At 38.6% G+C, this 27227-nt stretch overlaps 2 protein-coding genes across 2 annotated transcripts; both read right to left on the bottom strand.

Annotated features, from left to right (window-relative positions):
* Positions 1–652: 652 nt before the first annotated feature.
* On the bottom strand, positions 653–11081 carry LOC124078219 (cytoplasmic dynein 1 light intermediate chain 2-like). Its single transcript, XM_046422960.2, is given in 2 exon segments — positions 653–4607; positions 11067–11081. Coding segments are annotated over 2 exon segments (1485 nt in total). The 3' UTR covers positions 653–3137.
* Positions 8300–27227, bottom strand: Samd7 (sterile alpha motif domain containing 7). Its single transcript, XM_046422955.2, has 7 exons — positions 26984–27227; positions 25589–25713; positions 23804–23882; positions 22459–23090; positions 21008–21129; positions 14237–14347; positions 8300–11516 (listed from the first exon to the last, which is right to left on the bottom strand). Exons 1-7 carry the CDS (start codon positions 27184–27186, stop codon positions 11322–11324), a joined length of 1467 nt encoding a protein of 488 aa, XP_046278911.1. The 5' UTR covers positions 27187–27227; the 3' UTR covers positions 8300–11321.

The raw sequence follows: 27227 nt of genomic DNA, 5'->3' as shown, positions 1-27227 counted from the left end.
AGACAAAGGGGAATAAAGGGAAGGGAGAAGAGATGGGATGGGGAAAGGCAAGGAAATTAATCTGACCTAACTTTCCTGTGGACATATATGAATATACCACAGTGGATATTACCATCATGTACATCCATGAGACACTAACTAAAAACAAAACAAAACTAAGTAGCAGAAAGATTAGTAGAGGGAAGGGAATGGGGGAGGGGAGGGAAAGAGAAAGTACTGAAGACTGAATTAGAACAAATTGTATACCATACTTTTATAATTATGTCAAAATTAGTCCCATTGTCATGTATAACTAAGAATAATCAATAAAAATTATCTTAAAATAAAATAAAATATTCTATTTTAAAAAATTGGTGTCACACATATTCTATATAACTATTTATTTATTTATTTTTGTGGAATTTCACCCAGGGTCTTGCACATGCTATGGAAGTGCTTTCCTGCTGAGCTATATGCCCAGCCCAATAACTTTGTTTTTTTTTTTTTTTTTTTTTTTTTAACATTGTTAAGGTCATGATGTACAGAGCAGTCACTTTCAAATTCATTAAATTAATAAAACATGACAATGTTTTCAGTTTAAATACTGATTTTAAAATGCCAATTAAAAAAAAGTGCAAACAAAATAAAGTAATCTAGCAGCATACCTGTTGCATTTTTAGGAAAGACCAATTCATGGCCTTTATTTGGGCCACATCTTCTAGGTTGGGCTTATTTTTCTTTGATTTTTCCATTTTAAAAACAAACAGCAGATGTAACCACTATAATGTGTATAAATAAGTCATAAAATTGTCTTTAACTGTCTACCTACATGTGTATTCTGCAAATAAAATGAATTTTATTTTAAAAAGTAAAGGCTGCTTATTATTTGGCCTTTGGTTCCAATGCTTGAAAACCCCCAAATAACAGAAATCTTCTCCCTTCCCACCCTCTAAAAAGAACCCTGAAGCTCCCCCAAAGTTGGTAGACTTTGGCAACCACTGAGCACATGACACTACGCATCAGTTTCTTGTGACACTAGGAACATCCATTTGTCATGAGAATAACAGTGGTCTCCAAGAAACCTTCCTTCACAAGACCGGCACCTTAGTATTTTCATAGGCTTTACTACATCTTACACTGACACAAAAAGTGCTTATCAGTTCAAATGATAAAAAAAAAATTAAATTTTGCATTACTATTTATACTCACACTGTATCCCTCTTAGGCATGTGCCTTTCCAAGAATTTTTTTCTTGTTTCTGAGGTTATTCATTTTGCTCCCAGCTACTACAGAGGGAATAAGTGACCCCCACCTTTAGTGTGGCCATGAACTGTTTGGCATCTACCGGTTGCTACACCACAAATACCACTCCACAGTTTACTGCCATCACCTAGACAACCTGGTAATTGGAAGCCACGATACATGTTTAAAAAAAAAAAAAACTGAATTAAAAAAAGGAAAAAACAATATATTTCAACAACAAAACTGGCACAAGAAACATTTTTTCATTTGTCAGAAAGGCAAGTGAATACGCAGCTTTCTCCTTAACAGTGTTCAGACCTTTTACAAAAGCAATTCAAGACAATTTTAAGAGTTTTGTTACATAACATAGGATATTAAGTTATGCCCAGTATTATGTTAGTGGTCAATCAAATCTGGTATGTAAAAGTAATGACATTAGGGAAGTTATGCTGAGACACAGTACAACAAACATTTATATAAAAATGTAAACGCCACGTAAGTGAACTGTGGTACTTCCCTTGGTTTGACAACAAATGTTTTATACATTAAATTCATGGTAGTGTTTGCATTTAAATGCTGTGTCATTTATAAAATTAAAAGTGCCATCTCAAATCCACAGAATTCATTCCCAGAATGGTGATGTGACATGACAATGTGCATGAATCTGCCCTAAATGGGGAGACACCTAAAACACTCACTTCCGTAAGAAAAAAAAAATGCTACATTTTATGAAAAACACAAAAGAAATTATACAATTTTTGTTTTCACTATAAAACATTCACACTTATTTGTCCATCTGATAGCAATGATCAGACCAGGGAGCTAGGACAAGACCTTTTGCATTAGTGGAACTCCATGAAAGTTTCCACAGACTGTAAGGCAGGGATTGGTGCAAGCCAATTAACCAGAGTACAATTACATTAAAAACCTCCCCCAAACTTTCTGTAGCACATTGCATTATGGTAGAATGAGAGGTTGATTACCCATTTTCTACTAGTAGGCCAGCCTGTGGTAGTTTAAAAAAATAAAATAAAATAAAATAAACAATAACAAAGCAGGAGCTATTTAGAAAACACAACTCAAAGTAAACTAATTTTGCTGACTTTGATCACAGCCCACAGTGACTGCCTGCCCCACGATGCACATGCATGGAGCCCAACATCTCCCCAAGGACAAGGCTTGAGCCAGGCATGTGGGTCCTGGGCAACTGACATCTTCCCAATCTTGCTGTGTCAGCTCCACCTGACTCAGGACCCCTACACTTAATGTATCCTCCATAAGCTAAATGCATTCAGAACGAGTCTAAATCCCATTTTTCTTAGTGTTTAGTTTGGAAATGCTTCTAATTTTAATTCTTAAACAATGATTATTTGACTTCTACTGAACACACAGTATTTACTAACACTGCTCATCTCTCTTTCTTCCTCCACCTCCCTCAACGTCCGGCTTCCCCTCCATCACGTCTCTCGTTTCTCATTTCTCCTTTCAATCTTTCTCTTTTCTGGACTTTCTGCTACTTAATCTGCTTCCCAAGAACAAGTGAATTTGCTAACACGCAACTGGTCAGAGTAACCACCATCTGATAATGATTTCCTGGTCTCATTTGCTCCACCCCAACAGAAAAGTGGGCCCCCTTTCTCCGCACTACAAGAAGCCCAGTTACGCTCGCTTCCCACGAGAGCCACATGCCCGAGAGTCCAAGGGTTATCCTTAACAAGGGGTCTGCCACGTAATCTTCCTAAATGTGCATTTCACACTCGGACAAGCCAATAAAGTTGTTTTTTTTTTTTTTTAAAGAGTTCATCTCCCCTTCCCCAAAAAACTGATAGCATGTGCCATATCAGAAAAATCCTGGTCTTAGCAGATCAATATACATAGTTATTTGGTCATTTGACATGTGCACTTTTTCAGGAGGATCAGGCTTCATTTTCTGTTGAAGAGTTTGTTACCATGGAGTCTGGTTTTCAAGTCATTCTATCCAGTTCTTCCTGAACATTTGACAACACAGTCTTTTGTCCTGACTTCTTGGTTGTGCTCTGCACTCCACCAGCACCAGGACTTCCAGGAGAGCCTGTTTTTTTACTCAGAAGACTATTGAAGAAGCTGGCCAACACCCCTTCACTGGCTGCATTATTTTTGATGTTTGGGTCCGGCTTCTTTACTGACGTTCCTGGGGAGGCACTTGGTACACTGGCTGGCCCTCCCCGGCCCTGGGTCCTTGGAGAGCCAGAAGGTCCTCTCGCAGGGGATTCGGAGGCTCTCGTGGGCGTAGCCGGCTGCTTGGCAAGGAGTGACTGTTGCTTCATCAGGAACACCTGCTCATCCTCTGCTGCCAACTCTTTGTCATGGACCAGCTTTCTCACAGGAGGTTTCACAATGAAGTCCTCATATGCATCTTCTGGCTTCACGGTTGTAAAATTTCCATGTAAAATAGCTATTTTCTTTTCATTGTCCCAACCTGCAGGTATAAATACTGCATCCTTTTCCACTACTAAGGCAGGCGTGGTAAAGTGGAAACCGTATGTTTTATGAACAATGTACTTATACAACAAATCAAGATTTTTCTCCTCCTTCACTGATGTGTAAATCAAGGCAGCTCCATACTGGAGGCAGAACCTCCGCAGGTGCGACTGGATGAAGTCCAAGTGCTCGTCCCTGTAATCATGTTCCTTCTCCAGGATGCTCACTGCATCACACTTTGTGCACACCACCAACACTGGGATCCCCAGGTTATGAGTCAGCACGTTGTCACCTAGAGGCAGGGCAACATTTTCTTCATCTGAGCCTGAGATCAGAGGCCCTCTTCTCTGTGGGGAACCCTGACAACCTTCTTCAGGCTCAATATAGTCTTGAAAATCTTTCACAAACTTCCGCTCCAGCTCCCTCATTTCTTCTGGTGGAATTTTCATTTTATCAATGTGTTCACGCAAAACACTAGCCCACTTCTGTAAAGATTCCATCACAGTCCAAGGTCTAGACATGTCTGCAACAAAAATGACCAGGGTCTCTGGCAAAGATTCAGCAGAAACTGCAAACTTCAACAGGCCTTTGTGGTACAGATCTCCATCCAGAATCCATACATTGCAACGCGTGTGATCATCTCGGTCCTCATCATGGACACTGAGGTAGAGATACTCTAGGCCTCTTCCTTTTTTGCCATGCTCTGCTCCTTGTAGTTTAGTCATAAGAATTGTTTTACCAGAACCATCTTCACCGAAAACCAGGATGTTCTTGCCGGACGGTAGCTTGGACCTGGCGCGGGTGGACACTTCACTCAGGATCGAAGACCACAGGCTCTGGCCCTCCTCCTCCTCACTAGTGAGGTCGCTGGCAGCAGCCACCGCGGGCCCGTTGGGGCCCAGCAGCAGCTTTTTCTCCCCCAATAACTTTGTAATAAATAAACTTTACAGAAATTATATTATGGGAAATTTCAAGTATACACAGAATAGGGTGGAATAGGGTGAAATAGAGTGAAAAGTATAGGGAAACCAATGTACTCAAGATTCAGCATTAAAAATTATCAAACTCATGACTAAACTTGTTTCACCCACGTTCACAATGACTTGCCTATACCCCCTCTCAATTGAGCAAATCAGCGTCCTGGTATGGTTGGAAGAGACACTCTTTCTTGGGCCTCTTTTGTTCCTGCATATCTTGCTGGATGAGCAAGAGTGCAAAGCCCAGCTGTTCTTTTACCAGGGAAATTTCTCAAGGTTGGTTTTTGTATTTGGTAACCTTAAGAGATGAGACATGTTTTCCCCTCCTTGCATACTCGCACTAGCTCCAGGACAAAAAAAGCAAGCTTACTGCTTGCTATAAAATTGGTGGGTTACCCAAGTTCAGTGTTCCTCAGCTGTGAAGCAAATTCACTACATGTGCAGGCGTCCTCTGGGACCACCTGTGCTTCTATGGTACCTGAGGGCAAGGGGGAGCAACACATATATGCTGATGGTTGTGCTGCTTAATACATGATTGGTAAAAATAAGTCCTATGTGTCTCCTCTAAATGTCTCATGTATTCTGCCTATCTCCATAAAATAATGACAGGCTAATTTATTAGGTTGTAGGCAGGATCAAATAAAACCCCAGATAAAACTTATATCATTTTATCTGTTCATATTTCAGTATATGAAATATACTTAAAAAATAAGAAGTCTACTTAAAAATATTACAGTAGTATTATCACATATTTAAAAATAACAATAATTCTTTATTATCATTGGATATTCCTAATGTGCTCAAATTTTTTCCAATTTTTTTATTATTTTCTTATGATGTATTTAAATAAGGACCTAAATAATTTTTATAATCATGTTAAGTGACTTGACTTAAAGCTTTTTTACAGTAGTAAAATACATATTACACAAAATTTATAATTACAACCATTTCTAAGTATATAACAGTGGTATAAATTGTATTTACAATGTTTGCAACCAACACCACTGTTTTCCAAATTTTTATATCTGAATGGTTTGAATCTTAAAAATTTTTTGTTTCTGTTTGTTTAGTTTTGAAATGGGACTCTAGGTTGGTGGCTTAGAATCCCTGAACTCAAGTGACTCTCCTGCCTCAGGCTCTTAAGTGGCTGAGACAACAGGCATGTGCCACTGTGCCTAAGAAACATAAAAAATATGTTTTCTCTGTTTTTCCTTGCAATTTATTCATTGCAGGAGATAGGATCATTTTTACTACGTGGTTCCCCTCAATTTTTTTTTTTGTGTGTGTGGTACTGGGGATTTAACCCAGATATGCCCTACAAATAAGTTACATTTCTAGCCCTTTTTATTTTTCACTTGTGACAGAGTCTCACTAAGTTGCCCAGTCTGTCTTTGAACTTGAAATTTCCTTCTGCCTCAGCCTCTTAAGTTGCTGTAATTACAGGTGTGTGCCACTGTTGCCCAGCTCCCACAATCTTGATTTTGTTATTTTTACAACTGTGGTAATGTTTAATAATAATTAATACTTTCTTCTGTATCCTGTATTTCCTATAAATTATTTTTGGGGTCAAATTAGATTGGGCTCAAAAAAAATTTTTTTTAAAAGACTACTTCACATTGGAGTTTTGTGGACTTCCATCAGGAGCGACATAATATCCAGTTGTTTATCTTTGAAGTATTTATGATCATTGCCTAAGTCTTTTATGTTTTAGGGACACAATAGGAGAATATTTAAATTCTATTACTTCCTTTTAGTAGTTTTAACACTTCCATTAGGGAAAGAGTTGCATAGCACTCTATTGTGTGAATGTTCTATGAGTCTAGATAGAGTTATTTCCTGTCACAATACTTTATTTTTCAAATGACTTTATTGTAACTAGTTTTTAACCAAAAGAAAGGGTTTTTAAAAAATGTATCTTCCACTTTATTTTCATAGAGTAATGTTTAAGACTGAAGTAACATTTGAGGAAAAGTTAAAAATTATTTCAATATGATAACATAAGGATAAATTTCACTCTCCAAAATCATCTGTATTGCCAAAGTGTCCCTTTTGTTAAAAGATAACCAGTAGTCTTTTTTTTTTTTGTATCAGGGATTGAACTCAGGGGTACTCAACCACTGAGCCACCTCCCAAGTCCTATTTTGTATTTTATTTAGAGACAGGGTCTCCCTGAGTTGCGTAGTGCCTTGCTTTTTGCAAGACTAGCTTTGAACTTAATGATACTCTTGTTTCAGTCTCCCAAGCTGCTTGGATTATGGGCATGTGCCTGGCACCTGGGAGTCTTTAACATGGAAAGAAAGCAGTACTGATATTGCTAGGGGACAGACAGATGTGAATGGTGGGGACATGAGGTTAAGAGAATAATTCTATAAAATGGGCCCTCTGTGATGACTCTCACATGCTTTCTTTTCCAAGAGCAATTTACCTGCAGCACTGCCTGGTTTAAGTAGCAAGCTATGTTATATTCCTCAGCAAACTACTTCTTATCTGCAGGAGAAATGCAGGCCTGAAGTAATGTATGTAAGAGGAACCCAAGTTATCTTGAGGGGGAGACTTTTGTGACCCTCTTCATAGATCAGATCCCCAAACTCAGGGAGATAAGGATAATTCCTCCTAACCATACAATCTGTGAGAATTTATGGTTAAGAATCTAATTAGAACCCATCAGCATGAGCCAAGGTGACACAGAGTTCTCATGGCAGTGGGAACTTGAAAGTCTGATGTCATCCTGCTGTCACCCAAAAGTCAAGAGGTAGACCTGGTGGGACTCTCTGAAAACTTCTTTGGTATTCCTAATAAAACTGGAGTGTAGAAGAGGCACTCTGTCCCTCTCTTCTCCAAGAGAACCCGCTATTCCTTGAGAGTGTTCCTTTTCTCTTTTCTATCTCTTCAATAAACTCATGCTTGTTACTCTGAGTGACATGTCTAAAATCTTTCTGACTTGATTGCGAGAATTGGGGTTTGAAATGGGGCACAGTCTTCATGCTGCCTCAACTTCCCAAGAGGCCCCTGCTCTGTAACAGTATGGACAAGTAATTTAAGTTTCTTCTTCCAATGAAATGTCCTGAGAGCTTGGGAGAGCCTTCTTAATATATCTTTTCTAGTCCTTTTTTTATGCATTGATCTAAAATTAAGCACAGTGCTTTTTTTGGTGATAGTGCATGCCGGGATGACATATCAGAACAGTTCATCAGTGCAAAATTGAGACACATCTGTTCAAATCAATCAGTTACCAACTTGATTGACTAATTTAGCAGGAATGAAAATTTTAAAATCATCATATGGATTGAACCATACAATTCCTTTATCACTACAATATTAAACTTTTCTTTTTATCTCCCACCATAGCATCTGCTAACTTACACCAGGCATTTTGTGAAACTTGTCAATGCTGGAGATTATAACAAAGTAAAAGGTCATATGACAAAACAGTTGTTCAGCACACTAAATACTGAATGACTACAAAGAGGGAATGAGAGAGTCAGGTATTTTTCAAGTTTTTTTAAATTTATTTTTTAGTAAACTTCTTAAAAATTTTATTTGTTCTTTTTAGATATACATGACAGTAGAGTATATTTTGACATATTATACATACATGGAGTATAACTTATTCTAATTAGGATCCCATTTTTGATGTGGAATTTCATTGGTGATATATTCATATATGAACATAGGAAACTAATGTCTGATTCATTCAACTGTCTTTTCTATTCCCATCCCCTTCCCTTCCCTTCCCTTCATTCCCCTTTGTCTAATCCAGTGAACTTTTATTCTTTCCTGCACAACCCCCTTATCATCTGCATATCACAGAGAACATTCAGCCTTTGGTTTTTGGAATTGGCTTAATTCATATTTAGCATGATACTCTCCAGTTCCATCCATTTACTGGCAAATGCCATATATAATTTTCCTTTATAGTTGAGTAATACTCCATTGTGTGTCTGTGTGTATCTCACATTTTCGTCATCCATTCATCCATTGAATGGCACCTAGGTTGGTTCCATAGCTTAACTATTGTGAATTGTGCTGCTATAAACATTGATGGGGCTGAGTCACTATAGTTTGCTGATTTTAAATCTTTTGGATATATATGGAGGAGTGGGATAACTGAGTCAAATGGTGGTTCCATTCCAAGTTTTCTGAGGAATCTCCATATTGCTTTTCAGAGTGGTTGCACCAATTCCAGTCTCACCAACAGTGTATGAGTGTACCTTTTCCCCTCATCCTTGCCAACATTTATTGTTGCTTGTGTTCTTGATAATTGCCATTCTGACTATAGTGAGACAGCATCTCAATGTAGTTTTAATTTGCATTTCTCTAATTGCTAGAGAAGTTGAACATTTTTTTTTATATACTTGTTGACAATTCATGTATCTTCCTTTGTGAAGTGTCTGTTCAGTTCCTTTGCCCATTTATCGATCATATTATTTGGGTGGTTTTTGTGTGTGTGTGTTAAGTTTTTTGAGTTCTTTATATATCCTGGAGATTAAAACTCTATCTGAGTTACAGGTAGCAAAGATTTTCCCTCATTCTGTAGGCTCTCTCTTCACGTTCTTGATTGTTTCCTTTACTGTGAAGATGCTTTTTAGTTTGACACCATCCCATTTATTGATTCTTGATTTTACTTCTTGTGCTTTAGGAGTCTTGTTGAGGAATTTGGTTCCGAAGCTGACATGATGGAGAGTTGGGCCTACATTTTCTTCTAGTAGCGGCAGGATCTCTGGTCTAATGTCCAGGTCCTTGATCCACTTTGAGTTGAATTTTGCACAGGATGAGAGATAGGAATTCAATTTCATTCTGCTACATATGGATTTCCAATTTTCCCAGCACCATTTGTTGAAGAAGCTATCTTTTATTTTTAGTAAAATTCCTAACCCTTGTTATTCATCTATACTTATTTAATCATAAGTATCTAACACAAAATAAAATTTTGAAATTTGAGGGGATGACGTTTTTTCCTGTCCCTCAGCAAAGGAACCAAGAGAGTAAACAAGAAGCAATTCACAAGTATCTTTGATGGTATAATATAGTTGTATGTCAGAAAACAAAACAGAACAAAACAAAACAATTACCTTCATTGTAAAAGTGAAGGCAAGCACAATTCAACTAAATCAGCATGGTTGTTGGGGAAAAAGAAAGTCCGCCTTCCAAGTCAAAGAGTGAGGTAGGTAGCATGCTTTTTGTGTTATGAAATGTGTTTGTTTTGGTCCTCCATTGCCATGTGACAGATTACAATTAGTGGCTGAAGATGACACACATTCCTCATCTCAGTCTCAGTAGCTCAGGAATCTGGGTGTGGCTTAGCTGGGAGCCTCTGGCTCTGGGCCTCTCAGGAGCTGCTGTCAAGCTGTAGGCTGGAGCCTACAGTTCAGGAGCACCTTCACTACCTGAACAGTATGTGGCCATTGGCAGGTTTCAGAAGATCCTTTGCCAAGTTTGACCACATAGGGCTTTTCCACTGGGGGCTGTCTGGAGACATGGAAGTTGGTTTCCCCAAGAGTGTGATTCAAAGAGAGTTCCAGAGAGTACTGAGGCCACAGAAGTGACCTGCCATCACACTTTCTGTATTCTGTTGATGAGAAAAAATCAGTAAGTCCAGCCCACCCTCAAGAGGAGTAAATCACCGGGAAGAGAGATTGTTGGGGCCTAATTTAGAGGCTGCCTGCTACAGTCTGTTATTTTAAATGTAATTTTTTGTTGTTTTTTTGCTATACTGGGGACCAAACCCAGGGACTCTCTCATGCTAGGCAAGAGTTCTACACACTGAGCTATATTCCCAGCCTTTAAATGTAAGTTTTTAAAATAGAAAATACATTCTCATGGTTAAAATTTCAAAATGTTCAAGAGGATATAGAGGAAGAAGTTTTCCTCACACCCCTATCTTCCAGTCCCCTCCTTGAGCAAATTGTTATCATTTTCCTGTGTAACCTTTCTGAGACCTTCTGCCAAACCCGATGTTGGGAGAGAGAAACTCCACAGATAGGAGCAGGAAGCCATTTTAATCTTCCCCTCTCTCTTGCCAGTTTAAACCTGCTTTGCAGAGATAACTCTTTCCTCCTTCTTGGATAAAATCTGAAGTGAATACTATGACTTTTCATCTTCTTGTCAGATAATGAGTTCTCCAATCATTTTCAGTCATAATATTTCATTTCAGAAATAAAATATCTAGTCCTGAGCAATACCAAGTCAGGCTTGGAACTTTTATGTAGAATGTCTCCCCTTGCAGCCAGGCCTGAAAGAAGGAGGAGGGGGTCTTGTGGTCAGCTCCTCCAGAGAGCCTTTCCCTTCCTCTTCTACCTCCTTTCTCAGTCTGTCTTTATCAGGGCTTGGGGATGGGAAATGGGGAGCTCTCTTTTTCATTTCTGCTCTTTTGGCTTATTCAGAGATTTTCTCACAGAAACAACCCACTGTGGCTTTCTTCATGTTTGCGAATTCTCTCCTTCATTAGGAGACAATTAGAATTGTTCTTTTCTTCCAAGGACAATTCTCCAACCCCTTGAAGGTAGTATCACTTCAGTCCTGGCAAAACCTCCTGAGACAGCTCCGTGAGAAACTCCCTCTCTCTCATCCTCTGTCTGGTCCTGGGAAGCTCTCACACACCCTTGGTGAATCTTAGATTCTTTGGAAAACTGGTTCAGACTGCCCTTTGCTCTTTGAGGGTTTTTAATTTCTTGAACTGTCTTGCTCAATTCTTTCAGGAATCCTTATATCCTGGGGACAAGGAATGTTCATCAAATCACTCCATGAATTAAAATCCAAAAGAGGAGATGTATCTGCTGGTTGATCAAATTCTTGTCTTGTATGGGTAGGAAGTGAAAGAGTTTTCTTGTAGAACATTTTTCCCACATGTTGAGATACCTTTGAAGAAAAATAATTATAGTAATTAAGTCTGTGAATTCATTCAATAACCCAACACTAACCACGGAGGGAGGCTGAGGTAATTTAAGTCATGTAACCTATATGTAGTTTGCAGGGTCACAGTGCTAGGTTATGGTGAGCTTTTTCTTTCTCTTAGAAGCATACAGTGTTTTCAGCCGTAAAGCTTTGTGTCAGCCTGGCTCTAATTTTCCAGTTCCCCTTCCTGGTTCTAATATGGTTCAAGGGCACTGACCATGACTCTACTTCAAGTGTACCCCACCTTGACCTTCTCCAGTGGTCTCCAGTGGTCTACACCAGCTCTAGCCAGTCCTTCTCCTGGCTGGTTACTGGTGAGACAAATGAAGCTGCTCGGAGACTTAGTGCCATGTCGCTAACTGGGACCCTACATGAGGCTTCAGCTGATCTTGCTACAAGCTTGACCCTGGATGGAACCCAGGTCACACTGTCTCAGCTTAGATCCAAAACTGCCTTCATTCTAATAATACATCTGTTCCAAGTTTCTGTAACTTTTTTCTTCCATCCATCCTTTTCCTTGTATGGCCAGTTCAGATCCGCCTTCTTGGTTTTGTGCTGATGGTGGTGGTGGTGGGGGCGTTTCTTCTTGGTGGTGGTACTGGCTATCATGGGGCTTTCCTTCAGTCTCCATTTTAGGATGTTGAGACCTGATTATCTTATCCAGTGATGAACTCTTGGCTGTTCACCTTCTGGATCTTCCACATGTTACTTAGAGTCTTCCAATTCTGCCACTTCAATTCCCAATCTCAACTGTCAATCAACTTGGCCTTCCCCCCAGGTTCTGAGGGAACCTTGTTTGTTATGCTGGCAGATGGTGCCTGGGATGCAGTAGCTCAGTTGTGTTTCATGGAAGTATGTATACTAACAAAAATTAATGATAAGTTGAAGCCAAAGACTATTTGATTTGAGAAAAAAAAATCATGAAGTCATTGTAAGTATGCTGAGGGATATAAGATCCTTACTAAAGAAAAGTAAATAATCTAAAAACAAATGTCATATTGTATTAATGTTAATTTCTTAATTTTGACAGATGTACCATGTGGTATAAGATGTTAAAATTGGGAAAAACTAGATAAACTGTACAGTCTTTACAACTTTACTGTCTCTAAAATTATTCCAAAATATTGGAAAAAATAATATCAATGGAAATATTGAAGTATTTATATTAAGAAAAAAATAATTTCCTTACCTTAAAAACTTTAGACAAATAAAAATAGTTTTCAAAGGACAGTCTGAAATTTTAGCTCCTGGCATAAACATTTATGCTCACTAGGAATGGTCCTGAATGAATCCTGGAACAAATTCTGGAACAAATTAGTTATTGCTTTTTGGCTTACCTTTTAGGAAGTTTAATCTTTTGAAAGTTAATTGTTGACCTATTTATGAATGTTGCATGTTTTAAAGTTACACAAGTCCACAATGCAGACAAATCCTTTCAAATGGTGGCAAGGGAAGTCAACAATAAGCAATGAATATAACAAATAAATAGATCACATTTATGGTTGAAGGTGATAAGTGTTATGAGTGGAAAGGACAGCAGGAAGATGATATCAGGAGCATGAATGGGGCCTGATCAGTGTGACATTTTAAATAGGGTAATCAGAGCAAGTCTCAATGAGAAGGTATGCTTGAAAAAAGATGAATGTAGGGGTTAAAGAATGAGGGCATCAGGGACAGAACATCCTGGGCAGAGGGAACAGCTGTTGGGAAAGCCCTGGCATGGATGAACATGCCTGTAGCAGTTAAGGAGCAACTGCTGGCAGGTAAGCAAAAGCAGCGGCACTGAAGCGGGGATGTGGAGGGTGAGATCTGCAAGGTTGTGGTGGGTGGGACAGTGCAACTGATATGGGACCTTGGCTTTGACTCTGAAGGAAGTGGGGAGCTCTTGCACAGTTTTGAATAGAAGAGTGACATGATCTGTCTTATGTATAAAAAGGACCACTTATTACTGTTTGGTGAGTGGACTTGAGTAGGTAAAGGCAGAATCAGGGAGAACAGAAGAAGGCTAAGGCAGTAATTGGTGCTTTAGAAAAAGACAATGGTGCTTTAGACAAGAATGGAGCAGGGAGGTGGCAAGAAGTGGTGGCTGGAGCCAGCTTGTTCTTGCTCACCACAGCCACTTACTAAACTTGTAGGAAGTTTGTGAGCCAGTTGTTAAACATTCCATCATTAAAACTTATATTAAAAACTTAAAATCAAGTTTGGTGAGCTGGGCATGTTATTACTTATCATTGCTTGTGTACTTAAGGTTACTTATATCTATTATATCTGAGATATAATATGTCTATTGTATCTGATGAAAATAAAATGTGGTGCTGCCGTGGTCTGTTTGCAATTCTGTATTCAGTGTCATTATGATATTGTTGACTATGGTGAGAGCGATTTATGTGATAGAGATTGGCAAATGCTACAAATCAGGGTTCATTTGTTTTTAAGAAGTTCTAATTGTCAAACATTTACCACACACCACTTCTTATTGCCTTCTCAGTTATACCTAGGAGTGTGTTACCACTCCTCCAACCTAATGTTTTCAGGTTCCTTCACGTCTAACATGTCCCCACCACAGACAGGAAAGCTCAATAAAGAGGTTAAATATTCTGTATATTACAACAGAATAAAGGTAAAAAAATTTCTCCCAAGCATCACCCCATTAATAAATATTTAATTATATGAAATCATCATACCTGTGATTGAATTTTTAGTGCTGGCCCTAGCTTCAATCCCAGGGTACCTCGAAGATGCTCCTCTGTGAGTAATGGCAAAGTTTCTCCATCAATTGCATGATCTTTAAATACCTTATTAAACAAAAAGGCATCAGCTTTATTCAAATGTCTTTTAAAAAAATAATGTTCTTGCTCTGTATACAGATATTTTAGTTTTGGCAGAAACATTGAGACTATTTGAGACTGACACAAAATTTTATAAAATAACTTTCTTTCTTCTTTCCTTTTTTTTTTCTTTCTTTGCTGGGGATTGGACCCAGGGCACATGCTGGGCAAGTGCTATACTACTGTCCTACACTCCCAGCTCCCAACTTATTTCTAGTTGCTCTCTTTCCTGTGTCCCAGTGGCACATTAATAATCCTTGGAATAGATTATAATTCTCTGTTTATAGAACTTATTTCCAACCTAAAACACTTATTATTTGAGGACAAGGCTGATGTTCTATGTATCAATGTACCCCTAATGCAGGGTGGTTTATGGTAGAAGATGTGCAATAAACACTGTAGGATGAATCAACAAATGGGCAAGTACCCTGAGTAAAGGGATGCGGGTAGAGCTCAAACATTACCGCCCGGATTTGCAGATGCAGTGTCCTTTGCCCACTGTTTAATGTTTGAAAATGCAAGTGAGAGCAGTTACCCTGGGCCTTTCTAGCAAGGCCTGTTCATTTTAACTCTTTAGTGGATGTTTCCATGCCTTTCTTTCTTCCAGAAGCTAGGAAAGCTACTGGTAGACAAAGTTTCCAGGCAAATAAAGACATGGGTCTGGATCAGTTAGTGGGACCATAATTTCATGATTTCCAACTTCAACCTGCCTGGCAATCCTTGTGTTCATTCATGAGCTTTCTCGCCTTCTCTTTGAAGGCTTCTCCATCCTCCTTAAACTTTAGACCCTACAGAGTCCTCCTTTGTTTTCAGCAGATCATTTACCTTCCTAATTTAAAAAGAAAGAAAGAAAGAAGAAAAGAAAGAAAGGCCAGGCATGATCACTCTGGAGGCTGAGGGGGTGGGATTGTGAGTTCAAAGCCAGCCTCAGTAACTTAGTAAGACCCGTGCCTAAACAGAATATATAAAGGGCTGAGGATGTGGCTCAGTGATTAATCATCCCTGGGTTCAATCCCCAGTACCCAAAATGAAAGAAAAACCAATAAAAAAATAAATAAGAATTTCCACTAAATCTGTATAATGAAACTAACAACTGATATTTCTCTCACTATCCTACTTAATGGAAAACAAGTCTGTTTTAGTGAGTTTGTGGTTGGTGTGACAAAAACGCCTGACAAGAACAACTTAGAGGAGGAAAAGTTTATTTAGGCTCCTGGTTTTAGAGGTTCAGACCACGGTTGGCTGACTCCATAGCACTGGGCCCAGGCATGGCAGAGGAAAATGTACAGGAAACAGAGAGAGCTCCCTTCAACAGGGAAAAAATGTGAACCCTAAAGGCACACCCTCCAGTGACCTACTTCCTCTAGCCACACCTTACCTGCCTACAGGTACCACCCATTTAATCCATTCAAGTGGATTAATCCACAGATTTGTTTACAGCTGTCATAATCTAATTTCTCTTCTGAACCTTTTTGTGCATTGTCTCACACAGGAGCTTTTTTGGAGCACCACAAGTCCTAACCACAACAAGGTCGCTCTACTACTTAAAGACTATTTCTCCACATTTGCTGTGGATCTTCACCTCTTCCACTTTGGGGCCTCACATGAATAGAAAATTCCCTCTTTTGTCTTCAACTTTTCCTTTTCTGCTAGCTCTTTCCCATTAGCTAAGCAAGTCTCCACCATTGATAAGTGAACAATAATGACAACACACACACTCCATTTCTAGATCTGCCCCACATCTCTCTTTCCCTTCATAGATGCATTTCTCAAAAGGGGTTCAGTGCTCTTCCCTGCATTCCTGTCATTCTTCAGTCTCATGGATTCTGAGTTCTTTCCCTTCCATACAATTAATCCTTCTCTTTTCAGGCTCCCTGGTGCCTCTATGGTACCAAACACTTGACATTTTCTAGTTCTCATTTCTTGTATCTGCTAAATTCCTGGATGCTTTTGACATTGATGACTACTCCTTTGTGAACATGACCATCTCTATATGCTGAAGGCTCTCTAACATCTGTGTTTAACTTAGACGCTCAATCCTGCCAATTCTGCCTCTTAGATAGTGTTTTTATCTGCCCACCCACATTGCTCCTACCCTGGCTTAACCTCCTTATAGCTCACGTGAGGCATCTTGCCCTGTGGTCTTGCTCCCTTCAATCTATTTTCACAAAATCAACTTGAGTGACATTTCTGAATAAAGTGAATCATGCCTCTCCTGCTTAAAACCTCCACTGCCTTTAGGATAAACTCAAAGTCCTTCCCGGGGTCTTCAAGGCTCCTTGTGACCTGGCCCCTTCTTTCTCTTTAGGATCCTGTCTTGCTGTTCTCATTTCTTCCACGTTGGCCTTGGCCCTTTATGCTACTGCGAACTATTCTCAAAATCCAAGTATGTTAAGTTCTCTCTGGCTCTGGCCCTCACTGGGAAGCTCCTTATTCCCTCCCTTCTGCCTCCCCTCCCTTCTGACCTTCACATCTCACTTCAGAGGCCACTTCCTTTAGGGGGCCATGATTTCCTCCCGTGTGCTCCTACTCCACTTCATATCCTCTCTTGTAGCACACTTCTGTTGATGTGGGATCCCTAACTGGTGTCCTCCTCTGGACTTTGAGCTCCATCAGAAGAGGAATCACATGTGCATGTTTCCTTATGTGGTCCCAGGCCTTGAAGGGCATGCCTTGGGACCAGCTGGAAAATAGAAATTTCTTGGAAAGCTAAGACCAGGATCTTGTGTTTCGGTTGAGTCATTTACAAAGTGTAATAAGTAATTAGTTCTTTTCCTATTTCAATTAAGCAAATAACAAATAGGCTAATATGAATTAATTTAATTTGAGCCAAATTAAAAATGTTGACAGTCTGGGTTAGTCTGTATAGCCTTATATTGGAGGAATTATAATTTTCTTAGAAATATCTCTTTGAAATATCAAAAGCAATATGCCTCTTTTGCCACCCTAGAGACTTTCTAGGAGACCAGAGATCCTTGGTTGGAAGCTCAATAATCTTATTGTAAGTGGTAAAGTAAGGTTATTATAACCTTACTCAATAACCTTACTGTAATTCGGGTTATAATAGAAAGGGACAGATTTGTAGTCACATATGTATTTTCCAATTTAGTCAACTTGATGCTTAGTTTTAGTCAGCTGCAAAATAAAGGTAATATCTTTTTTGGGGGGGGGCAGAATTATGATATAAAATTTTATTTAAAAGAGGATGTAAGTTATGTGTCTATCACAGTGGATATCACACTAGGCATTATTATCATTGTTAGTTGTTTTTTTTTTATAAACAAAGAATCCATGTAGAAATGGTTGAGTTATTCAACACACACAGTAAGAAAACTTGTTAAGTTACATATTGTTCATGATTCTGATCCAGGGTTTCCCCTGCTGGATCTCACTGCCATGCAGAAGACGGAGTGCAGATGAAAATAGTTGATTCTATTTATGGTGGAAATCTCATCTCATTTCTACTTCCTTTGTAGTGATTCCAGTGAGTGTTGAAGTGGGTGTTTGTGAACATCCAAAGAAGGAGAAAACACATGAATACCCTTTCAAAGGGAGGGAGGTTGGCAGCCAGGGACTGGCAGGTGAGGACGGACCTAACCCTCAGCCATGGTGGGTATACATGGGGCCTGGGCAAGATATAGAACACATCTCTGTCACTTGGATATGCACCCTTTGTCCTTACCACAGCATTTTGGGCCATGTGTATGATGTAAATGTGCCTCAATTTTTAGTAATTTCAGTTAGTTTTGGGGATAAAATCTTTTATCTGCTGGATTCTTTGAATTAGACATTTATTTAGAATAACAAAATGAGTTACAAGTTCTCCTGTGTGTCCCTAAATAGCTGAGCCTCCAACCCTCTGGATACATCTCTTTAAAAGAGCTCATTTGCACAAGGGTTTGGGTTTTATTTGTGATCTTTTTTTTTCCCCTCAGTTTCTTGCTTTAGTAGAAGGAAGTGGGTGTTTGGAGGTTGCTGAATGGACACCTAAGGCAGAGGTGAGGACAGAGGGGAGTACAGTGGGTACAGCTCTGACTAGCCTAGGGGCATGGTCCAACTCATATAAAGAGATGGGCTGGCACCTGTAATCCCAGCAACTCAGGAGACAAGGAGGGAGGATTGTGAGTTCAAAGTCAGCCTCAGCAAAAATGAAGCACTAAGCAACTATGTGAGACGCTGTCTCTAAATAAAATACAAATTAGGCCTGGGGATGTGGCTCAGTGGTCGAGTGCCTCTGAGTTCTATCCCTGGTACCCCACCCACTAAAAAAGGAGATGGGCTGGAGTAAAAGTTGACAGGACATTTTTGACAAGGAAGCTGTGCACAAGCGGTGCTGCATCAAGGCTGTTGCACCCAAAATGCACTGGGCTGAATCAGGGAGGTCTCCCCATTTCTGTGCAGAGGAATTTCCCTGAGCATAACAAGAAAAGCACACCACAGAGCAGCCCAGTCTTTTGGTTGATGTCATCTGCAGTAGCTTGGAGGGGAAGACATTAAAATGTGTTTTTACCCCTAAGACATTTGAGAAGCATTTAGAAATAATTGATATCATTTCTTCTTGAAGGCACTGACATCCTATTTCTGAAAGATAGTGAGTCAGCAATGTTTGGGGTACTCATGTTTAGGTGACTTCTGTGTATTACCCACAAAGGGACACTTGGGATTATTATTGCAAGAGCAGTTTATTATACTCTTTATAATAAACTTTAATAACTATGGATGGCTGACTGATTAAGAATAATCAAAGTTCCACAAATTTTTAATCCACCAAAATCAGCAATCACATGCTTATTATATACAAAGGATTGTTTATTTCTGGCTGCTATCAGAATTTAATAAGTTCATTGTGCCTGTGGTTGTTGTGGCACTTGATAAATGGTAGATATAAATCTTAAAAGTGATTTACCTGTGACTAGTGACTAATAATAAAATAAGGTTATACCCAATGAGCAGGAGGATATAGGGGAAAAAATTTAATGTTATGCAAATGATGAAATTAGCATTTATCAAGTACTCAAAATGTACAAGGTACTCTTTAATGTTCATAGCAATCCTTTGAAAATGTCTTATTACTATTATCCTCATTTTGTAGGTGAAAGGCACAGAGAAAAGAGGAAACTTGTTTTAAGTCACACATTCAAAAAATAGAAAAGCCAGAATTTGAATTTGTACTTTCTGGCTTCAGAAGCCTTACTCTTAATTACTATGGCTTTTCCATAAGTCCTATGAACAGAATTTTTTAAAAAAAGGAAAAGAAAAAGAATTAACAGCATTACACTGTGGAAAACATTTTACAAAACAGAGTTCTAAAAAATTTTTTTCTAGCATCAGTAGATTATGATATTGTTAACCTTTAATGTCCTTTTCTTGCCTTCTTTAATTTTTTTTTAATTTGTTCTAGTTACACATGTTAGTAGCATGCACTTTGATACGTCATATATAATGAAGTAAAATTTCTCATTATATACATGAGGTAGAATCCCCCTGGTAGTATAGTTACATATGTACATAGGGTAATAGTCTGATTCATTCTACTATCCTTCCTACCCCCAAATCCCCTTCTTGCCTTATTTTTTAAATATGTAAACCAAAGATAATGATATCAGATTTAGTAGATACTTTGTTGCTTATAATTGTTATTAAATCACTCAAAAAAGTAAACTATATGCATAAAAAGTAGCAGTGACATAAATTTCAAAACTGACAACCCATGATTTTTGTCACCAATTTTCCCACAAAAATGTGGCTAATTTTCTTTCCATTTGTCTTGACAGTTCATTATAATTTTAAAAATAGCATTTATATACCAGATGGAATTATGCATGTGCATTTTTACATATTATCCCAGTATAAATGTAGAATTTAAAAATAGTTAAGGAGCTGGGTATGTCACTCAAGATAGAGTGCTTGTCTAGTATGTAGGAGGCCCTGGGTTTAATCCCACTAAATAAATAGATAGATACAGTTAAGTTTCTACTTTTCAGATCTATTGTTTCCTTGTCCTTTTCAGAATGAAGTATAGCTTTCTTTTATTTAGGATGAGTAGCCTAAAACTTATTTATTTATTTACTTATTTTTTAGTTGTTGATTGGGGCCTTTATTTACTTATCCATATGTGGTCCTGAGAAATGAACCCAGTGCCTCACACATGCTAAGCTAGTGCTCTACCACTGAGCTAAAGCCCCAGCCCCACCCTAAAACTTTTGATATAGAAGCATGTACTCCAAAAATGTTTGCTATATGCATGAGCAAGGAATGTAGCATAATTTCCCATTGCTTTTGAATGTTTAGTCTCTGAATCTCCTTCTAGTTTTGGGAGTATTTCCATTTCTCAGGAGTCTTTCTGGGATCTATGCTGAAGCCTCCCTTGGCTTTGGGTGTGGCATGTGAACCACATACACCCATCAGAAACACCTGTCCCAGAAAAGACAACCACATAAAAAAGTCAAGTGCCCTTGAGTTCAATCCCTAGTACCCTACCTCCTGCAAAAAAAAAAAAAAGGGGGGGTGGGGGAGGGTTAATAGGAATCCTTTCTGGGGGCAAGAGGCAAATTTGACAAAACTATTATGCTGGAAATAAATTTCAAATTGTTGTAATTTTATGAAAATACTTAAATATTGAGTCACCTGAGCACAGTCTGAACAACCTGGAAGGCTTCTAATGAAGTTGTGTACATCATCCAAGGTCCATTTCTGAATATCTTCATCCAAAGAAAGATTTTCCCCAACTGTAACCAGTGCATGTGTTCCTTTAAGATGGAAAGGCAATTATTTTGTGGCATGGAATTTCTAGGAAAAAGAGGAAGCTTGGAGCACGGGTTTCTGTAGAGTTACATGAATTTCTCTCAGAGTGACAGAACACGCTCTGTTTACATGAGCCAATTTTGTAATCTCTTTAAAAGATATTCAGAGTCACTGGGAAATGTTCTGACTCTGCCTTTCTTTTCCTCCTCTGAAAGGATGCTTAGTGACAACAGTATTGTAAGCAAACAAAGATTTATTCCATCTGCTCCCAGATTCCAACAGAAAGCTCTCTCCAGATTAATGCCACCATGTTCTGTGATATTCTGATCATCATGCTCTCTGCTAAGAATTTAGCTACATCTTCATCAAAATGGCAAGCTAACTCTTTGGAGAAAAGCAGTTAGTATGGTGGCTAGATTTCATACACCCCAGAATCCCTGTGTTTAAAAAAAAATTTTTTTTTTCTAAAAAAGTTCCAGAAACTATTCACTGCATAGTTTTGGCAATGGTGTTTATACATTCAGGTTAGAAGGTATCACAACAGTGATAGACCCTGAAAAGTTGTTTCTTTTTAACTGCCTTTTTTTTTTCTACACTTAATATAGAAGAGATAGAATTCATACTGAAAAGCAAAAAGCCTGTCTGCTTTGTGTTGAAGAAATTAACAGTAAGTTAAATTAAATTTTTAATTTAAAATTCTGGTAAGTTCCTCATACTTCCTCAGACTTTGTTGAAAGTTCTCTATTTTTCAACATATAAATAAAGACTAGTGTCATTGATATGGCTTATTAGAACCAATATAATAAAGTGACTTCAAAAAGAGGTCATTCTAGATGGGAGGGAAATGGGGAGAGAAAAGGGAGACTCATGAACTGAAATCGAATTTCATGCACGTATGAGTTTGTTGGGATGAAACCAACTATTATGTATAATTATAAAGATGTTAAAAATAAAAGAAATCATTCACCAGAAAAAAAAAAGAAAAAGAAAAAGAAGAAGAAGTTGTTATTCTAAGCAGGGTATGGCCCATATTCCCAGACCCAGGAGATTGAGGCAAAAGGATCACAAGTTCAAGGCCAGACTCAGCAACTTGTCGAGACTTTGTCTCAAAATAAAAAAAAAGAAAAGAAAAGAAAAGGACTGGACATGTGGCTCAATGGTAAAGAGTCCCTGGGTTTAATTCCTAGTAACCCCCCAAAAGAGGTTTGTTCCAAACAGGATTGAAAAAAAGAAGGATAAAGAGAGGCATAATTGTTGCAGTTCCCTGTGTAATAAGGTCAGGACTTGACAACCTGCTTTTAGTGAGGATCTGCCCTTGGCCCCTGGACACCCACCTGGCAGAGACAGTGGAGGAACTGGAGGGCAAACTCTGTTTGTTTCACCATCACAGGCTTCAACACCTGGCTCTGAAGCCTTCTGCTTCCCACCACCCCAGGTCTTCACCTCCAGGGGAGCAGCATGAGCTCCTTGGGGTTTTCCATTAGAGGGCTGGAGTGCTCCACAGGGGTTGGTGACAGCTGTAGTTGGTTTGTCACTGGTTTTGCTTGACTTCTGATTGTTGCATATTTCAGTTTCTGGGTCTGTTTCATGCTCATCCTCTTCGTGTGGAATTGCATGTGTCTGGTGTAGGGCTTTTTCTTCTCCTCGACTTTTGGAACTCTCAGAGTCACTGTTAAGAGGTTTCTGATTCCCTGAACCCCTCCTGAGTCGATAATATTTCTGCCCCCAGCTTTCTATAAAGTGTGGTCCGGTTGCTACCAGAATAGGGTTTCCCCGAAGGTTTCTGAGGGTACTTCTGTGAAAATGCAGGTCACTGGCTGGGAGCATGCTCTGGCCTTGGTAGATGGCTGGGCAAGGTGGGACACTGGAACCATAGAGGAATGGCATCTCTAAGCCACCTAGTCCCTTTGGGTTAAATTTTTCCAATTTCCTTTGCTGGTAATTAGAATACATTTCCATTTCTGCCCTAAAAACAAAACAATATATTTTATACAACCAAAAAAAAAAAAAAAACATTAGAAATATAATTTTGATGGCCCTTTGCCTTCCCAGTGGGACTCAATGAGTTAATGCAAGTCTCAATGGTTATCAATCAAGGCAAGTGACTGGGGCAAGTGGGAAAGGAGGACTTGCTGGTAGTTTGGCTTACTTCACTTTCTTATTGGTGGTCACCTGGACTCCTCAGTGTTCAGTGATGAGGAAATTGACTCAACGCCTTCTCTCACCCTGTGGTCATACCCTAGCTATATTGTTCTGCCTTATTTTCTGCCTGTCACTACAGTTGAAGGCCACTGTTGAACTGATGTCAGGTTGTCTGGGCTTTGACAATGTCTGAAGTGGGTTGGCAAACTTGGCTCCTACCCTCCAGCAACACTAAAATAATTTAAGACAGAAATGCCAATATGAACTTCAGAGGCATCACGGCTATGCATTAATTATGGAACACTGACAGACTATCACAATGTATAGAACTGTCAGCTTCACTATGTGGTTTTTAATCTTGAATTTATTGTTAACAAAGCTGTATACGTGTTAGTATATTTTCTTTTTGTAATCTTTTCTGTAAGTCATCAGGGTGTGTGTATGTTTGTGTGAGTGTGTGTCCATTGTCATATATATTCATTTATAAATGGACAAGTGAATGAATAGAAAATAAATACAACAACATTGTTAAGTTACCTGGCAGCATGAGGCCTTCGAATCATTTCGTTTCTTCGGCTCACTGCCCTTATGGACTCAGGTGGCAAAAAGCCCCAACCTTAAAAAAAGAAAACCACCATTCCATCCCACAAACAAATGAAAAGCACACATTTGAAAATAATAAAATATAATGATTGAAAACAATGTCTGCAAAAAACAACCCACCAGTTGAACACAATTTGGAAATCATATTGGATCACTGATGTTCACTATCTAAGATCATCTTTAGTGACCGAATGATAAATATAAAATAAATTTTGGTTCTTTTCTTTAATTGTTATTGTAGATGACATTTTCCTGCCATATTGCAAATGAAAGAGGTAAACTGTGAATCTTTGATCTATCTTTTCTTATTTAACTGAATATATTTAGTGGTACAATGTAATATTTTGATATGTGTACTCCTTGTAGAAGTGAATTAACATACAATCACTTTATTTGTTTATTATTGTTATTATTATTTTGGTGAAAAGAACATTTAAATCTTTTAGCAATTTTCAAGTATATAGTACTTGTTATTAACTATAGCTACCATGCTGTATAATATATCTCTAAACTTATTTCTCCTATCTAATTGAAACTTTGTACAATTTAACCAGAATCTCTCCCGTTTACTTCACTTTGGTCTCTTATTTTGAAGGAAAAATTGATAGGTTTCTTCTGTTGACCTTTTATAAAAAAATGTTCCTTGATGTACCAAAATCCCAGGAAATAAATGCAATGAGGAGTTAAGTGGAATTGAGCAGTAAATACATCCTATACTCAAATCAATCTTCCAAAGTACCTCAAAAGCAACATCACCAGGTTTCAGGTTCCATTCTTGCCTGGCAACCTGGTTGATTTCACCTTTCTCTGGACTCTAATGCACTTAGGAGTCTGTCCTGGGGCTTTTCTGAGCCATCCATGGAAAATAACCAGTTTTTAAATTTATTTTCTTTATACATTTCCAACCCATCATGGACCAATACATAAACAATGCAAAAAGTTTTCTAATAGATTGAAATGAAAACAATATGTACAGGCACCATCAAAAAAGACAAAAAGAAAGATCACTGATGACATCCACATAGTGCTAATCTAATGAGTCCTCATCTCACTTGGGCTATGAGTTGCGTATTTGACACAGTGCTCACTCTCCACTTACAAAACTTTCTTCCCCAGTATATGCTCCTGGGTTTCCTCCTACTTTGCTGGTTGCTCCTTCTGTTTCCACCATGCTCGTTCTTCCTCATCTTTGGGCTCTGTTGATGTGTCTTAGGGATCATCCTTTGAACTCCTCTATATATGGTCCATCCATAGATGGTCTTACCTGGCCTCATATTTTCTGATGAGTTTCAAGGTTATGGCTCCTGATTTTCTCCACAAGTCCTCCCTGACTTCAGCTGCCTTTCTGACAACTCCACTTGGGGGCTATTAGGCATCCCAAATGTAATCTGAGAAAGCTGAGTCTCTGGTATCTCTCTCTCCCCAAGAACTCTTTTCCTTTATTTTCCTCAAGTTCAATTCAACAAACAGCAACTTCACCTTTTGGATTATTCCCAGGACAAAATTTTTATGTCATTTGTAAAACCTCTCTTTCACCTCCCACACCCAAACTGAGAAAATCCTGTTTTACCACCCAAATAATTATAGAATCTAACCATTTCTTACTATTTCTATTCCCCCAACCCAAGACCTCACCATTAGAATCCTTTAACTGTTCTAACTGCTCCTTAATTTCCTATCAGACTCCACAGATGAGAGCCAAACATGGATTGTTCATACCTGAGTAGATGCGATTAGACAACATATTTGGCATATTTGCATTGGGTAGAATAGAGGATCCAAAATGGGAAGGAACATAAAACTGCCTTGGGTCAGTTGGACCTACAGTGGGAGGCAACACATCTCTAAGGGGAAAAAAACAAAAGATATAAAATAGGTAAAATGAGAATGAAGTTGGACAAATTTCCATTGCTTAGGCAGGGAGATTTTTTTTTTTTAATTGCCACATGGAATTCTATCACCTCTTTCTAAACTGAAGTACAAAATTCATGTGATTTTTATTGGTTTGTGGAGAAATACAGTAAGGATTAGAAGAAAGGACTTGACCCAGGTCAAGGAAATTCATTTCTGTAGTTCCGGAGGATTGACCCAGGTTGACAAAAAGAGAAAACAGGAAGGGAAAGTTTTAGGGACATCTAGAAAAAAATATCTTATCAAATCAATGCCACTTGTGGATTTTTTATGACCAACATTATGTTCTTTCCACAAACTCTGTTCTTATTTAATGGACATATTTTGCTTGTGATTGCCATCTGGAGTCAATGTTGAAAAATCTAGGTGAACAATTTTTTTTCCCTAAATTTCAGTTGTCTCTGGGAGTCCAACTTTATTGTTCACATTCCTTAGACAAGAATAAATAATGTGTCTTATTTTCTTTTCAGAATATCAAAAGACATTCTTGAGAAAGGAAGATAGAATATTGACAGCGTGTACAACCAAAATACTTATAATTTCACTTTTGTTGAAAAGAAAGAATTGTCTATCATAGGCACCCTATTGTTATGGATTTAATTGTTTCTCCCTAAATTCACATTTTGAAGTATTAACCTCCAGTATTACTACATTTGGAGATTAAGCCTTTAAGGAGGCAATTGAGGTTAAAGAAGCATAAGTGTGGGGCCTAATCTGATAGGACCAGTGAAGAGGAAGAGAATCCAGAATTCTCTCTGCATTTACACAGAAAATAAAGGTCATTAGATGACACAGTGTGTCTTCAAGGAGTCTAAACATCAGGAAGAGGCCTCACTGGAAACCCATTGGGTAGCACCTTGATCTTGGACTTTTGGCCTCTGGAACTAGAGAAATGAATTTTCATTATTTAAGCATCCAGCCTGATACTTTATTATGACAGCCCTGGAAGACTAACACACCAATGTTTGCATCTGAATGAGGCTTGTAATTGCTGGCTAGTTATTTTGCCTGCTGAGCAATTAGGTCAAGCAGGCCTAGAAGGGCAAGTGGTAGCAGATATCCTGAGGGGAGACAAGCATCTTGACTTGAGTTATCGCAGCATAGCTCACTGAGATAATAGAATGTCACTGGCGTTAACATCATTCTAAAGGTTAATGATGAACTCTACTATCATTTTACTGGACTATTATATTAGAGACATACCTATCCACAATTGGAGGTCCAAATGGCGTGGGAACAAGTGGAATCCTCTGCTGCCCCGATGCTGTCAGTATGGGGTTCACAGCCATCACGGGATTTGACATCAGTAGCTCTTGACTCTGATGGAGTTCTAAAAAGAACCAAATAAGTATGTTAACAAAGAACTCTACTTTTTGTGAATTCTTCTTGAACACAGTGAAAATCATTTGTTTTTTTCACAATATTTGGGAAGACTGGCTACATCAAG

The sequence above is a fragment of the Marmota monax genome, unplaced genomic scaffold, assembly GCF_021218885.2.
Source record: "Marmota monax isolate L192 unplaced genomic scaffold, Marmota_monax_Labrador192_F-V1.1 WCK01_AAM20220418_F8-fsc00110, whole genome shotgun sequence".
NCBI lineage: Eukaryota > Metazoa > Chordata > Mammalia > Rodentia > Sciuridae > Marmota > Marmota monax.
Note: the sequence above shows the minus strand (reverse complement) of the source record. Positions and strands in the feature narration are given on the sequence as shown.

Coding starts and splice junctions, on each gene's coding strand:
- Samd7 (XM_046422955.2), bottom strand. CDS start 27,186: ATGATTTTCACTGTGTTCAAGAAGAATTCACAAAAAGTAGAGTTCTTT. Junction 23,883..25,588: donor GTCTAATCGCATCTACTCAG/GTATGAACAATC, acceptor TCTTTTTTTAAG/GTTGGGGCTTTTTGCCACCT. Junction 11,517..14,236: donor CACTAAAAATTCAATCACAG/GTATGATGATTT, acceptor TTTTCTTCAAAG/GTATCTCAACATGTGGGAAA.